Source organism: Macaca mulatta, chromosome 7 (genome assembly GCF_049350105.2).
Source record: "Macaca mulatta isolate MMU2019108-1 chromosome 7, T2T-MMU8v2.0, whole genome shotgun sequence".
Taxonomy (NCBI): domain Eukaryota; kingdom Metazoa; phylum Chordata; class Mammalia; order Primates; family Cercopithecidae; genus Macaca; species Macaca mulatta.
Genome location: NC_133412.1, coordinates 72,704,076 through 72,718,912, shown reverse-complemented (window position 1 = coordinate 72,718,912; position 14,837 = coordinate 72,704,076). Strand labels below are relative to the sequence as shown.

Here is a 14,837-nt window from a genome sequence, read left to right as displayed (position 1 = left end):
TAATTGGCAGTGCTGATATTAATGAACTTTGCATTTTTTAAAGTTCCACCAGCCAACAGAAAAGAATAATTATCTTTTATAGATTGCATATACCTCCCAGTGGCATACCTGCCAATCCTGAGAAACACCTTCAGGAAGTTGTAACTGTAAAGTAGTGTGTGTCTTCCTGGGAGGTGGACAATGTCATTTGGATATTAAAATATACTTTTATTATAAAGAAACATTTTTAGGTGCTAAAGTTGCAGGCAAAGCTGTATTTGGCAAGTTCATGTTCTGGGATAAAAATAAGAGGCCAAAGTGGGTGGTTCTTGCCTGTAATCCCAGCACTTTGGCAGGCTGAGGCAGGAGGATCACTTGAGGCCAGGAGTTCAAGACCTGCCTGGAAAGGAAAGAAAGATCATGTCTCTACAAAAAAAACATTTTTTAAAATTACCCAGGAGTAGTGCATGCCTGTAGTCCCAGCTAACTCAGGAGGCTGAGGTAGGAAGGTCTCTTGAGTCCAGGAGCTCAAGGCTACAGTGAGCTGTGATCATGCCACGGCACTAAAGCCTAGGCAACAGAGTGAGACCCTGTGTCTAAAAAAAAATTAAAATTAAAAATAAATAATAAAACAAGAGAGCCATCTGCCACCTCCCTACTCTGTGGTTTCTGTTATCTGTGGCTCAAATGGACTAAAGTGAGTAGAGAGAGACAGTATCAGGAATTCAGGAATTAGAACCCAGCATTTAGCCAGTGTTGAGCTTTGCGGCAGGTACTTCACATCTACAAACTGAGGAGGTTGGACTAGTTGATTTTTTTTTTTTTTTTTTTTTTTTGAGACAGAATCTCACTCTGTCCTCCAGGCTGGAGTGCAGTGGCATGACCTCAGCTCACTGCAACCTCCGCCTTCCGGGTTCAAGTGGTTCTCCTGCCTTAGCCTCCCAAGTAGCTGGGAGGACTACAGGCAAGCACAACCATGACCTGCTAATTTTTGTATTTTTAGTAGAGACAGGGTTTCGTCTTGTTGATCAGGCTGGTCTCGAACTCCTGACCTCAGGTGATCCACCCCGTTGGCCTCCCAAAATGCTGGGATTACCAGCATGAGCCACTGTCCCAGCCGGACTAGTTGACTCTTTTTTTTTTTCTTTTTTGAAACAGAGTCTCTCTCTGTCACCTAGGCTAGAGTGCAGTGGTGCAATCTCAGCTTACTGCAACCTCCACCTCCTGGCCTCAAGCGATTCTCCTGCCTTAGCTTCCTGAGTAGCTGGGATTACAGGTGTAATCACCCAGCTAATTTTTTTGTATTTTTTTTAGTAGAGACAGGGTTTCACCATGTTGGCCAGGCTGCTCTTGAACTCCTAACCTCAAATGATTTGCCTGCCTCGGCCTCCCAAAGGGCTGGGATTACAGGTGTGAGCCACCACGCCCAGCCCGGACTAGTTGATTTTAAATGGTCCCTGAATCTGTATGTCTTGAAAATTCTTCTGAGTCCCTTCCCTTGCTGCCTTCCCAAGGCAGGGCATTCAGGCCTTGGTTTTCTGTGCCTTGATCCTCCGGGCTTGTTCTGTCCTGTGAATATCAGCTCCTTTCCAGAAAGTATTAGTTCCAAGGTTCTGGAACTCCTGTGGGGGAATGGGAGCCCCCCTTGCAACTGTCAAGTCTCCTAAGCCCATCCCAGAACAACTCATATTCCTGGTATTGCTGCTGTGAAGTCTTCAGGAGTCAAAGGATGTGCTGTGAAAACCAAAGTCCTCTCCCAGCCAAAGCGTTCCTATCTTTTCATTTCTCTGGATAGCTTTCCACTGCCCCAGGTACTCCAGGAGAGAAGGAAACATTTGAACCCTCAAACATGATCCTTCCTAGATTATCTTCCCCCAGAATATGTGGTTACCAATACCAATTCATGCACTAACTATGCATAGGTGATAAAACAAGTTCAGGGATCATGATCTCTCCCTTCAGGAGCTCTCATAGTACTAATGGTGTAGTAGGGAAACCAACCATTGCGACAGTGCTAAGGTAAGAGAATGCTCTGTCAAACGTCCTCTCTGGGATGTTGCTTCCCTGACCCTCACATGCTACTGAGACACCACTGGGTAACTAGTCCCTTATCTCAATACCCACATCCCTGCATAGTAATGGTGTCTCCCACAGGTCTGTGAGCTCCTTGAGGACAAGAGGGTGTGTTTTCCAACTTAGTACTGCCATTGTCCAGCTCAGGCACAAAGTGTGCTTCCTGAGTGAGTGAATAAATTAATCTGGTAACTAAATACTGAAATCCAAAAGAAAATAAACATTTTTAAATGGACGTTTGATTCTTTATGACCTTGTTTGTATTATTTTTGCATGCAAATTTTATGCCTGTACTTGCTTCATATTAATTAAATGTTAACTTTGAATTTTTCTTGTGGACAGTTCTGATCCACTTGTAATAACCTCATATGGTCTTATAAAGTGGGAAGTCAGACATTTCTCTCTTGAGACTTTCTGCAGTGTAGAGATGTAAATAATGTTTTAAATAGGTCTCCTTGCAATTGATAGTCTTTAAATAGTAATGGCTTTTCTATTTTAGATTGAAATGAGTTTATTTAAGTAGGGTCTGAACTACACGTTGGGTGAGAGGACTGCACTTGGAAGAGATCTTCTAGCTCAATCATTTTTTTAATGGGATTCAAACTGAAGCCTAGAGAGGGAAGATTTTGCCCAAGCACATATGCAGCTTATTAGAAGAGGCGCAACAAGAATTGTGGCCTCCTACCTGTCTCATCTTTCTCTAGTATAGCTTCGAATGAGCTCTGAAGCCTGGTTACATCCTGGCATCCACATGTGAGCCTGGCTGTGGCACCATATTCAGAAAAACTTTATAAGGATTAGGTACCACATTTATTCTGCAAATGCCTGTGTACGTCTCCTTCTGCACCATTACGCTTTGTGCTTATCGAAAGAGGAGAGACTTCTCATCTTGTACCCAGGTGCAGACCACAGAGTGGACACTTGGTAAATGTTTACATTGGAAAAAACCTCTTATTACACTGGCCCCAATGAAGGACAACAGAATGGATCAGGACCTTCTGTCCTGTCTTCATCAATCCCCTCCCGCAGTATCTCACATCCCTCCTTCCAGAAAAAGAGTCAGGTGGTCCCAAGCCCCAGTGTGTTTTGTCCCTGCATTAACTCATTCATGGCTGCACTGCAGAGGCATCATTCCTGCTCTGTCTGTCTTCTTTGCTTCTTCTGATCTTCTGAATTCCTTCTTTTTCAAATTATCAAAGAGGAATTTATCCTCAATTTTAGTTATAAAACCAAAATATCCTCATAGTCTACATATTGTTTTTGCGATGTACCTTTGAATTCATCCAACCCTCTATCCATTCATCCATCTGTCCATATGTCCACTGAGCACCTCCAGGTATGTATGTGCACATCCCCATGGTGCACCTTGAGGGATACAGAGAGAACCAGGACTCCACTCCTGCCCTCAAAGGGCTCAACAAAGCTTACCAAATGCAACATGTTTTACCAAAGAGCAAAAGCCTGAACCTAACATAGTTTCCTGCTCCCTTTGAATTAAGAGGCACCTGTCATCTTGTCTATTGAAAGAAATATCACCAAACCAGAGCACAACCATCTGTCTGTCATGGTTGGAGGCATTGTGGAGGCAGCCCTTGGAGCAAACGTGACAATCCGATGTCCTGTAAAAGGTAAGTGTGGTCATTTCAGTGGGAGGGTGTGTGGCCATCCCAATGTGGCCAGGAGACACCAGCTAGCATTTTGGTATTTGAGACCTCAGCCTGATAGGCTTAAAAAACAGATTTCCCAGCACACTGACAGTGGATCTGACTCTCAAGAGTGAACTCATACTGGCTCATGAGACCGATGTATAAAACAGAATGCCAAGTTACTTGTTTGCAGTGTGGACTGTGACTGCCATGCACACTGGACTGTTCATATTGGCAAGACCAGAACACTCTGTCCCTGTGGGCAGAGCTACAAAAAAGGCCAACTTTTAGTCAGAGGGTTACTTGGTGAATAACATAGTCAGAGGATGGGATTTGTTGGAAATTGTAAGACATGTCCTCCAGATAGACAAAAGCTACACTTGGCAAAGCCAGATCAGGAAGCTAGAATGTCCATATCCCCTGACCTAGGCTATCTTCTGGATTGTCCCTGGGTAAGCGTCAGCAGCCTGTGCCTCAGTGGCTCTTTCTCCTATGTTTACAACTGCAGACAAACCTCCTTTCTAATGTTTACACTCTTTCTTTAATAGAATTAACACTTTCAGTCTGACCTTGCTTTAACCTAGGGCCATCCTGTCTCCTTAAGCCATGGATTCTTAAGTCTTAATCTGGGCCCATGCATCTCTGAACTGCAGATAAATATTATATGCTGCATATATGTACATTTTACAGGGACCAGGAGAGCTGGGAATGAGGGGGTTGTATGAATAGGTTTTTATTGCTTCCTTAGAGAAACTTATGAACTCCTCCAAATTGAAATATACTCTTTTAGATGACTTTGTGTATGCCTTTCAATGCAGAGTAAATCTGCATTGACTTAACTCTCTGGACAACTGTATTTCCCTAGCTTCCAAGTTCTAAGTAGATACCTGTAGTTGCAGCCACTTAAGATGAGTCTTGCCTAGGCTGTGACCCTGATTGCCTAGGGTGACAGAGGAGCTGCTACTGCTCTTAGAAATGCAGTGAGGGCGCATGTAATGAGGGATTCGAGGACACACTCATCCAGCTTTCAGGCTCTCCCTCCACTGTCATGATCAGTTACTTGCCATGTTTCCAAAGCTACACCTTTGGCTCTACAAACAGTGGAAATTTGCTAACCCCCAAGATATTATTTTTCACCCCTTGGCAATCCCTGCAGTGTTTGGCTTATGCAGACTTTTGAAAAATTGCTCCAGTCTCCCAACTGACTCCACCCACAAATATGTGAGTTTTCTGGCAAAATACACCCACCATTACAGAAAGGGCCGGCATTCTCTGGCCATAGCAAGGAGAAAAGCAGAACGGAACGCTGCAGATGCCAAGCCACAGATGTCTAAAGTTTCTACAGCCCTACACCTGCAGAGGATTCTGAAAAATAGATCTGACTTCTATTAAGAGAAACCTCAGCTTTCAACATGACTTCTAAATTTTTCACTTCCACAATACTTGAAAATCAGGCTTTCAGGGAGATGAGCCATTAAAAGGATTGGAGTGCATTATTTGCTATCGGAAGTCAGAGGCTGGATTAGGTGGAAACTGCAAGTAAAGGCTCCAGCAAAGACCATTAAACTCATCTCGTTTTATTCTCATCCAGGCCCAGTCAGACATGGGCTGTCTCTGACCCTCCGTAGCCCCACTGTCCTCCTGGGTCGACAGCACTGCTGCCTAGATGGAACTCGGCACTGGGAGTACTCATCTCCCTCCTCCTTCCCTCACCTTTTAGCTCTTACTAGGAATTGTCCCATTTGGCCTTTCTTTACCTGGCAGTCTTCCCCCGTGGACTCAGACCCCAGAACTCCTGATGAGTTCTTTCCTTTTAAAAATAAACCTGCCTCCAAATGCACCACAATCATGTTGAGTTATTTGCCATTTTAAACAAACCTGTAGTGAACTTACAGTGTTTTCTTATGGGCAGAAGCCATACCTAATGGAGTTTTCTAGGGAAATTCATCTTTTTAAAGACAGATGGTGAAGTTGATGAAGGGTCAGAAAACTCGAGTTTTACAGACAGTCTTGTCACTAGCTAGTATATAACCATAGGTGAGTCATATATCTTTCTTCCCTCATCTCTAAAGCAGGGAATATATTATATTAATAGAAGAAGGGACTGTGGTTATCATCCAATTCCATTTTTCATCTTATAGATGAGTACATTAAAACATAATTTACAAAACTGAACTCTTACTTACAAATTACATTTTTATACTGCAAATTGGGATTTCTGTAAATCAGTGGCATATATAATTTTTTTAAGTTGCTTTAGAATATTTCCCACTAATTATAATGAATTTATTTTTATAGACCCCATAACACATATTGATAACTTCTAGAGAAGTTCATCTTATCTTTTTTATAGCCAAACATGTTTCGTCAACCCATGTGGTATAGATGTCAATAGGGATTATCTCTAGTCACTCTTAGAGATATTTCTAATAACTATGTTAAATAACAGAACCTAAAAGTCCGCATATTTGCCTATTTCTAAAGGTTAAAACTTCTAACTTGAGAGAGTTATTTGCCTTACTCTTTAAAAAAAAGATTTTTTTTCTGTCCATTTGGGTGGGGGTAATTTAAAGCGCACCTTTTTTGCCACCTTCTGGTAAGAAAGAAAAGTTCGTCTGGGGAAAATGACCAGTAAATATCATTGCTGCAGGTTTTTTTTTTTTTTTTTTTTTTTCACGTTAATACATAGTAAGAACATTACTTATCCTGTAATTTTCTGTTGTGTATTATGTGTTGTTTATCTTATTCCTTAAGCTCATCAGAGATGCACCTGATGTGAGTCCCTTCTCTAAAGTGTTTTGTTGTGTGTCACACTCCTCTTTAGTCTCTAAGGAACTCTCTTGGCCACAGATGGGAATGGGTTTGACCTAGATGGTGATTCCCAAATGAAGGGCACTGGCAAAGCCATCAATGGCCGAGCCCCAAGCGTAGAAAATTTCTTAAACACAAGGTGCACTGGACAACTGCTTCTTAGAGCAAACTCAAACTGCCTGGAAAGATTAGAGATGCTTCTAAACTAAAACTAAGCTAAAGAATAAAAACACCTTTGAATGCTATTAGAGGACACTGGTGTACATCTCCTTTAGGAGGAAAAATTATACAACTGTGGATGGCACCTGACATCTCACCAGGCAGCTGGGTATATGTAGGTTATACAAAAGACTCATTAACAATAAATGCAGAAGCAAATAAATAAAGTTTAACACATTCCCAAATGAATCCAGTCATGTGGATGACTAAAGGAGAGTTCTTCCCAGGAATGCAAATATTTTAAAAAATATCTACTTTAAACAGAGCATCACAGGTTGAATCCTCTTTGGAACGAGGGGTTTTTTGTTTCTGGTTTTTTTTTTCTGTGTGTTTTTTTTTTTTTTTTCCAGAGTCTTACTCTGTTGCCCAGGTTGGAGGGAGGGCAGTGATGTGATCTTGGCTCACTGCAATCTCTGCCTCTCAGGTTCAAGCAATTCTCCTATCTCAGCCTCCCAAATAGCTAGGATTACAGATGCAAGCCACCATGCCTGGCTATTTTTTTTTTTTTTTTTTGTATTTTTAGTAGAGACGGAGTTTCACCATGTTGCCCAGGCTGGTCTCGAACTCCTGACCTCAAGTAATCCACCCACCTCAGCCTCCCAAACTGTTGGGATTCTGGACGTGAGCCACGGCATCCGGCTCTGGAAGGAGTTTTTGTGTAGTATATTTATTAGTTGTCAACATATGTGGAAGGGAGGAAGCAAGCAGGATTAGACAGAGGGCAAAGGAGGACTGTGATGCAGGCCCACAAAGCCTTGCCAAGCCCCCTTGAGACATATGTGACTCATTAGAGTTGCCCCAGGCTGACCTACAGTGGCCAGGCCTTCATGCCCCTGCCTCCTGCAGTCACTGGTTGTGGGCCTCTCTGGAAGGGGCATATGTGCTCTTGGGTGGGTGGAGACAGATTGTGAAGGGACTAACAACCAAAGGCTACCAGAAGCAGGGACACCAAGTTCCTCCTTGAAGGTTGATTTGGGTGAAGCATCTCCATCTCTACCACAGAGATTTAAGGTGATAAAATTTAGGATCATCTTAATAGATGTAGACAAAGCATCTGATAAACTTCAACACAAAAATGACGTGAAAACCTCTTGGCAAACCAGTAATAGAAGGGATAATCCCTACCTTGATTTGCCTGTCAGAAACCTATTGTAAGCATCATACTCACTTTAATGGGGAGACTCAAACAGTCCCATTAAAATCAGGAAAAAACATACAATGCCCTTTATCACTACATCTGTTCAACACTGCGTTAGCACTAGCCAGTGCAATAAGAGAAAATAACTAGAAAAATTAGAACTAGAAAATTAGAAACCAAGAGAAGACTAGAAATATAATAAAATATAATAGAAGACTAGAAATGTAATAAAAACTAGAAAATAACTAGAAAAATTTCTTCTTATTTGTAGATAATATAATTATCCTCATTTAAAAGCAAAGAAAATATAAAAAGTTTTGGATCTCTATATTCAGAATAATTTCAATTAAAAAAAAGCAATCCTGTGGGATTGCTAGAACTTAACAAACTGATCCTATAATTAATACGAAAGTGCATGTGGCTGAGAATAGCCCAAACAATTTTTAGGAATAACAAGGTGGCTGAGATTTGCTCTGTCAAATATAAAGACTTAGCATAAAGCTTGAGGGCTTACAGCAATGTAAAAGGGATAGACAAATAAATGGAATAGAATGTGGAGCCCACAGCAGATTCAAGTATACAGTATATGGAAACTAGAATTTAATAGCAGAAGAATTAAAAACCAATAAAGGACAGACTGTTAAGTAAATTGTTATAGGATAATTGTTTATAAATATAAAAAATCTCAACCAAAAATAAATTCTGATGTAAATGCCTAAAATATGAACATATTTTAAAAAATCATAAAATATAAGAGATATCTTTATGACTTTGGAATGGAAAAGATACAAAAAGTACAAGTCATAAAGTAAAACATCTATTATATAGTGTTGATGAGGTTACACAACTGTGTGAATATATTAGAACTACAGAATTATACTTTTAAAGGGTAAAATTTTTGGTATATGAATTATATTTCAATAAGCTGTTATAAAAAACGTTGACACATTTTGCTGTTGAGATATAAAAGTTTTGATCCTTGAAAGACATGTAAATTTAAGAGTCAAGCCACATTTCTGGCAGAAAATATTTGTTATATAGTACCAGAATATAGAAATAGCTTCTCTAAATCAATACAAATAACAAACCACTCAATATAAAAATGAGCAGGCCAGGCGCAGTGGCTCATGCCTGTAATATCAGTACTTTGGGAGGCCCAGGCAGGTGGATCACGAGGTCAGGAAATTGAGACCATCGTGGCTAACATGGCGAAATCCCGTCTCTACTAAAAATACAAAAAATTAGCTGGGCGTGGTGGCGAGCACCTGTAGTCCCAGCTACTTGGGAGGCTGAGGCAAGAGAATGCCGTGAACCCAGGAGGTGGAGGCTGCAGTAAGCTGAGATCGCACCACTGCACTCCAGCCTGGGCAACAGAGCGAGACTCTGTTTTAAAAAAAAAAAAAAGTCTGAAGCAAATATAGCAACTATTAATGTCCATTAATTTTGGAGAATGGACTTTTTTTTTGACACGTGGTTATCAGTTATATTGTTTTGTTGTTGTTGTTCACCTCCTAGCCCTGTTTCCTGTAAGACCTTGGACCCATCACATAGTTTCCTTGCTCCTTAGTTTTCTGTTATAAAATGAGGAATTATGATGGAATGACCAGGAAGACTGTTTCCAGTCCTGAAATTTTATCTTAGACCGTTGGTCCTTTGCAGGAATCTGGGACGAAATAAAACTAAATGTAGAAAAAGTGCTTGAACTAAGATACCTGGCCAGTCAGAACTTAGAACTGAGGGCCAAGAGTCCTCACCTACTATTGGGAGGGAATCTAGGGGGGGAAAAAAAAAAAACTCTCTCAAAATATGTAGACACAATGTCCTTTACAAAGGAGTTCTTGGAGCTGCAATACCAGCCCATGAAAAATCCAGTTACTTGTTTGATGACTTGAAAACTATAGTTGTAGTAAAAAGAAAGGAGCTAAATAGGCTAGGCACAGTGGCTGACGCCTGTAATCCCAACCCTTTGGGAAGCCAAGGTGGGCGGATCACTTGAGGTCAGGGGTTGACCAGCCTGGCCAACATGGTAAACACATGTCTCCACTAAAAATACAAAAATTGGCCGGGCATAGTGGCGCACGCCTGTAATCCTAGTTACTTGGGAGGCTGAGGTAAGAGAATTGCTTGAACCCAGGAGGTGGAGGTTGCAGTGAGCTGAGATAGTGCCACTGCACTCCAGCCTGGGCGACAGAGTGAGACTCCATTTCGAAAAAAGGGGGGGAAAAAAAGAAAGGAACCAAATAATATGAGTCTGTAAATCAATGAAACCAGAATTCGATAAATTTGAAAAAGTCTCTTATACAAGCTAATGTTGAAGGTAAAACAAGTTCACTGGGGGAAAGTAAGTAGAAAGCGTTCTTTGAGGGGATTTGAACAGCCTTAGATGGAAATGACTCAGGTCTTGTTCATGTCCTCGTGGCCTCAGAATGCACAGCTCTTTCTAGATGTCTGGATGCCAGCCACAGCCCTGTGTTTACCAGCCTTGATCAGGTCCCTTCTTGCCTCCAAAAAGGGATGAAGAATAAACAGGGAAAGATATTTTCCCTGAGATAACTAGGTAAGATCTTACTGAAATAAAATCTTGAGAATTAAATATGGAAGGACCTTAGGAATCCATGAGTCCAGACCTGTTTTGCACACAAGATCCCCAGAGAAGAGGCTTGACCAAAGTAACAAGCCTAGACAATGGCAGGGCCAAGTTCCGAACCCAGTTACTGCCTCTGAAGCTAGTGCCCTTTCTGTTCTGAATGCTGCTTTTGTGTGTTTTCTTTTCTCATAAAAAGTAACACATCTCATAAAATATTTGGAAAGCATAACAAAGTGTTATGTGGCAAAAAAAATTCCCATAATTCTGTCAAAGACACAACCATTATTTCTATTTTGCTATATTCCTGTAACCCTTTCTCTATATCTAAGTCATGGAATTTTCCCATGTTATTAAAAAATCATAAATATCATTTACTAGCCACACCAGTGTGTCATGGTGTGAATGTAGCATAATTAAACCCTTTTCTTGTTTTTGGAAACTTAAACTATTTGTACTTCTTTATAGTTCCATACAGCAGTGTAAGAAACCTTATGCATATAACTTTTTGTGTCATTTGGATTTTTTTTTTAAAAAAGAGTAACAGGAATGGAATTGTTGGGTCATAGGACATTCAACATTTTTGTAACTACATAGAGCATTAAAATTAAAATGTCTAGAACTCAAAATACATTATCCCCAAATTGCCAGCTAGAAAGTCTGAATCTACTAGTGGGGTAGTTTTAAACCTTACCTGTCCCATCATTGTTTTGCTGCTCATTGATAGGAGAGAATGAGAAAAGGTAGGTAGAAGTTACAGTTTCCTATTTAATCCCACACAGTGCATGCACAAACAGATGATGGCAAGTGTGCATCTCACTGGGTCAAAGCAGAGCACTTGGTGTATGTATGCACATACCCAAGAGGTATGTGCAGGCAAGGAGGCCCTTTCATATCTATGGGAGGATGGTCAGTTTCAGAAGAAACATATCACATAAACTTAAAAGGTTTTTCTTAATCAGGGGATTTTTTTAAGGGATAAAATGCTGTGGAATATACCTAAGAATTTTATTGATGTCTAGGCAAATTACTAACTTTCTTTACTGGGTTTAACAATTACCCTTTCAGGGGAGGATCTTGAGAAAATATTTGTGGTACAGCAGGATTATGTGGTTAAATTCCTAAACATGGTCTCATTGCTCTGACAATTATTTTCCCCCATAAACTGCTAGTTTATATTATATAGGGTGGAATTTAATGGTAGTGATTCTCATACGTCTTTAAGTAATAAATCCCTTTGGCCAAAAAAAAAAAAAAAAAAAAAAAAAGAACTCTCTCTCCAGAAAAATGTATTTACCCACCGATTTTTGCATATACTTTTCAGAAGACTTAAAAAGAAATCTAAGATTATCTTCTTGCTCTTGTTTTATGAACTGGACATTTTGGTGCTTTTGACTATATTCTAAATTAAAATGAATTTATTTTCCCTGATCTGTGGTTTTTGAAATATATCCTCTCTTCTATGCTGTTATCTCTTTTAAAAACTCATGCAATCTTTGAAACAGCTAAAATTGTCATCCTAAAATGTATATTTAAAATGTCTTTCCCTACTCAAAAAGGCTCCCCCTTCCCCTTTTTTCCTACCTCTGTCTATGATACAGAAATCTTCCCACTATCCTCCTGTCAACCCTATATTCAGTCAAACAGCCAATCATGGTTGGAAATTCCATCCATCTTTTCTTCCCTTCAACGAGCATTCACTAAGCATTTACTAAGCCCAATCTAGTTCCTTAGCATGCAGAGATGAATACAATCTGGTTTCTGCAGCTATGTAGACAAAGGAATTATGATATGATGTCATAAATGCAAAAATAGAAGTGTTTGTAAAGTGTATCAGACACATTAAAGAGAGACTAATTAAGGCTTCTAACTAAGGAGTCAGAAAAGGTTTATAAAAAAGATGAATTGCAACCAGCCCACTTGTAACGAAAAGGAAGGGCATTTTAATCAAAACAGCATATATGCAAAAGCATAGAAACATGAAAGCACCCTGCTTACTTGCAACATCACAAGCAGATCTGTGTGACTTAAAGCAGAGGATGTGAAGGGGAGTGGGAAGAGGTGGGTTTGGAAGTGTAAGTGTGGACCAGAATGTGAAGGACTTTAATGTCATGCTGAAACTGATGGACTTCATTTTATTAGCAGAGAGGAGACAAGAAACGTTTTAAGCAGGGTAATGGTGTGAACCAATCTGTATTTCAATATGGATGAAAAATTAGAGGAGAAAGAAGCTGCAGAAAGCCATAAATTGAATGCAACTAGATTGCATCAATGGTCATTGATTGGATTATTGGACCCCAAAAAGCCTGCCAGCCACTCAAGATATTAAACTGACATTGCATGTATCTGATTTATCCAGGAGTGAGCAGACATATCTGGCCTTTAGCAATCGATGTGTCATTAATTGAGGTATGGGACACAGGTGTCCTGAGGCTAGGGTGTTGGCAAGTAGTCATGCATGAAGGGCAGCCATATTGCAAAGAGCTGAGGAGTATGTGCTAATAGGCAGCATGTCAGTAAATAACATGTTTGGAAAACCATCAAAGCTCATCATCAAAAATAATAACTTGTGTTGGCTTCAACAGCATACAAAGTGGATATTATCTTTGTTTTGCAGATAAGGAAGCAGACTCAGATACACACAGTTACTTGTCTTTGTTTATATATCTAATGAGTGTGTATGCCAAGATTTAAACCCAATTCTGTGTGACTCCAAAGGAGCTAGACAGAGAATGAAACTCTGTGTTTGAGACAGCAGAATAGGCACCATGCAGGAGGTCTGACCAGAGGGAAAACTGTCAAAGCGAGGCGTAAGGCAGAACCTAGGAAGTGCTGCAGCCTGGTGATGGGGTGTCATCGGCTTAGGGGTGGGCAACAGGCTCAACCTCCAGGGCCCACCCTCACCTGGAGGACTGCCCCATGGTATGAGATCTAGGGAGAGTACACTGGGAGCCTGGCCTCTTGTGGGCCACAAGATGCCAGCCAGTATCAGGCCAAAGGTCACCCCATTGTGCTCAGCCAGGCACATGATGGAAGCCTCACCACCTTGACACATGCTTCTACCATCACTGCAGCAGTGGGAAAGAATGTGGCAAATTATGCACTGTCTGGTAGTGACTATGGACTCCTTCACCTCACCCTTAATATTCTTGCCCTGACTCTCTTTGGACTTGTATTTGGATTATTGATTTAGCAGATTTAAAAGACTCATTTATAAAACAATTATCTGCTCTTTAAAGATTCACTGAAGCTCTATTTTGAGTGCTTCTTGAAAAAAATGATTTTCTTTGCATCTTTTATCAATTTCTCATGTGGTGAAAACATGGGTCTGTATACAATCAAGAAGTAGAAAGAAATCTAGAATAAGGTAGCTGGATATACAATATGAAAAAACAGGAGGGGCTCTTCAAACACCTATCAAATTTCAGACTTCTTGCAAAAAATCTTGTGCTTGGGCTTGTGGGTCTACATGTCTTGAGTGACACCATGTCTTGAAGCATTCACGTACAGCCTTGGTGGTCCAGCCCTATTGTTACAACACTGCTTTCATCCCCAACATCTATACCCCACCCTTGTCTTCAGTGCCAGCAGTACAATTCTCTGTCCTGAAAACTCCGCAGACACTCAGCCCCATGTTAGTATTTACCCTATCACATAGTAACAACAGACTGACCCATAGGCCCCATGTACTGTCATCATGTAGTTCCACATTGTGTGCCCACCCATTCCCTGTCCTCCAAACAACCACGCACCTTTCTTCCATGCAGTGGCATGATCATAGCTCACTGCAGCCTCAAACTCCTGTGCTCCTGCCTTAGCCCCTTGAGACTACAGCCATGTACCACCACACCTGACTTAATTTTTTTTTCTTGTAGAGACAGAGGTCTCACTGTGCTGCCAAGGCTGGTTTAGAACTCCTGGCCTCAAGCAACCCTCCTACCTCAGCCTCCCAAAGTGCTGAGATTACAGGTGGGAGCCACAGTGCCTGGCTTGCCATTGTTTCTTGGTTACCATATTTCTGATATTAAGACTCATTTAGCTCCCCTGAGTTTTTAACATTAATAAAATGGTCCTGGCTTGGTCCTGTTGAGCCTGTAAGATGGTGCACTAAACACCTACACAATCCACAGGGCAGGAGCCTTGTATCCTCCTCTGCTCTTGGACTGAAGCTCTTTCCTCGGTGATCTTTTGAAGTCCAGGCTTCTAAAGAAATGAGTTGCTTCAATTCCATGCGTCTCTGAGTGGCGCCTCCTGGCTGGCCTGTGTTCCCTTGGCTCCTCATATTGGTGTCAGGGCAGGAGCCAGAATGGCTAGTCTGGAGTTTCCCAAACCTGCATGAGATTTGATAGCAATTGGGAGGCTTTTCATACCAAGCAGTAAAAGTGAA

The 14,837-nt window shown here is 41.0% G+C and overlaps 1 protein-coding gene and 1 long non-coding RNA gene across 10 annotated transcripts in view; both read left to right on the top strand.

The window, feature by feature from the left end:
* ADAMTSL3 (ADAMTS like 3) overlaps positions 1 to 14,837 on the top strand; it is a 411,249-nt gene that overhangs the window by 353,937 nt on the left and 42,475 nt on the right. For all 9 annotated transcript variants that reach the window (XR_013395882.1, XR_013395881.1, XR_013395880.1 and 6 more), the window contains exon 23: positions 3,552 to 3,680. Coding sequence is in view for 6 of the 9 variants with exons in the window: in XM_015142900.3 (XP_014998386.3) it covers positions 3,552 to 3,680 (129 nt within the window). In the remaining 3 variants the exon portion in view is untranslated. The remainder of the gene's footprint in view (positions 1 to 3,551; positions 3,681 to 14,837) is intronic.
* Positions 785 to 3,324, top strand: LOC144330050 (uncharacterized). The gene is made up of 2 exons (XR_013395901.1): positions 785 to 1,089; positions 3,116 to 3,324. It is a non-coding gene; the product is annotated as an uncharacterized LOC144330050 (long non-coding RNA).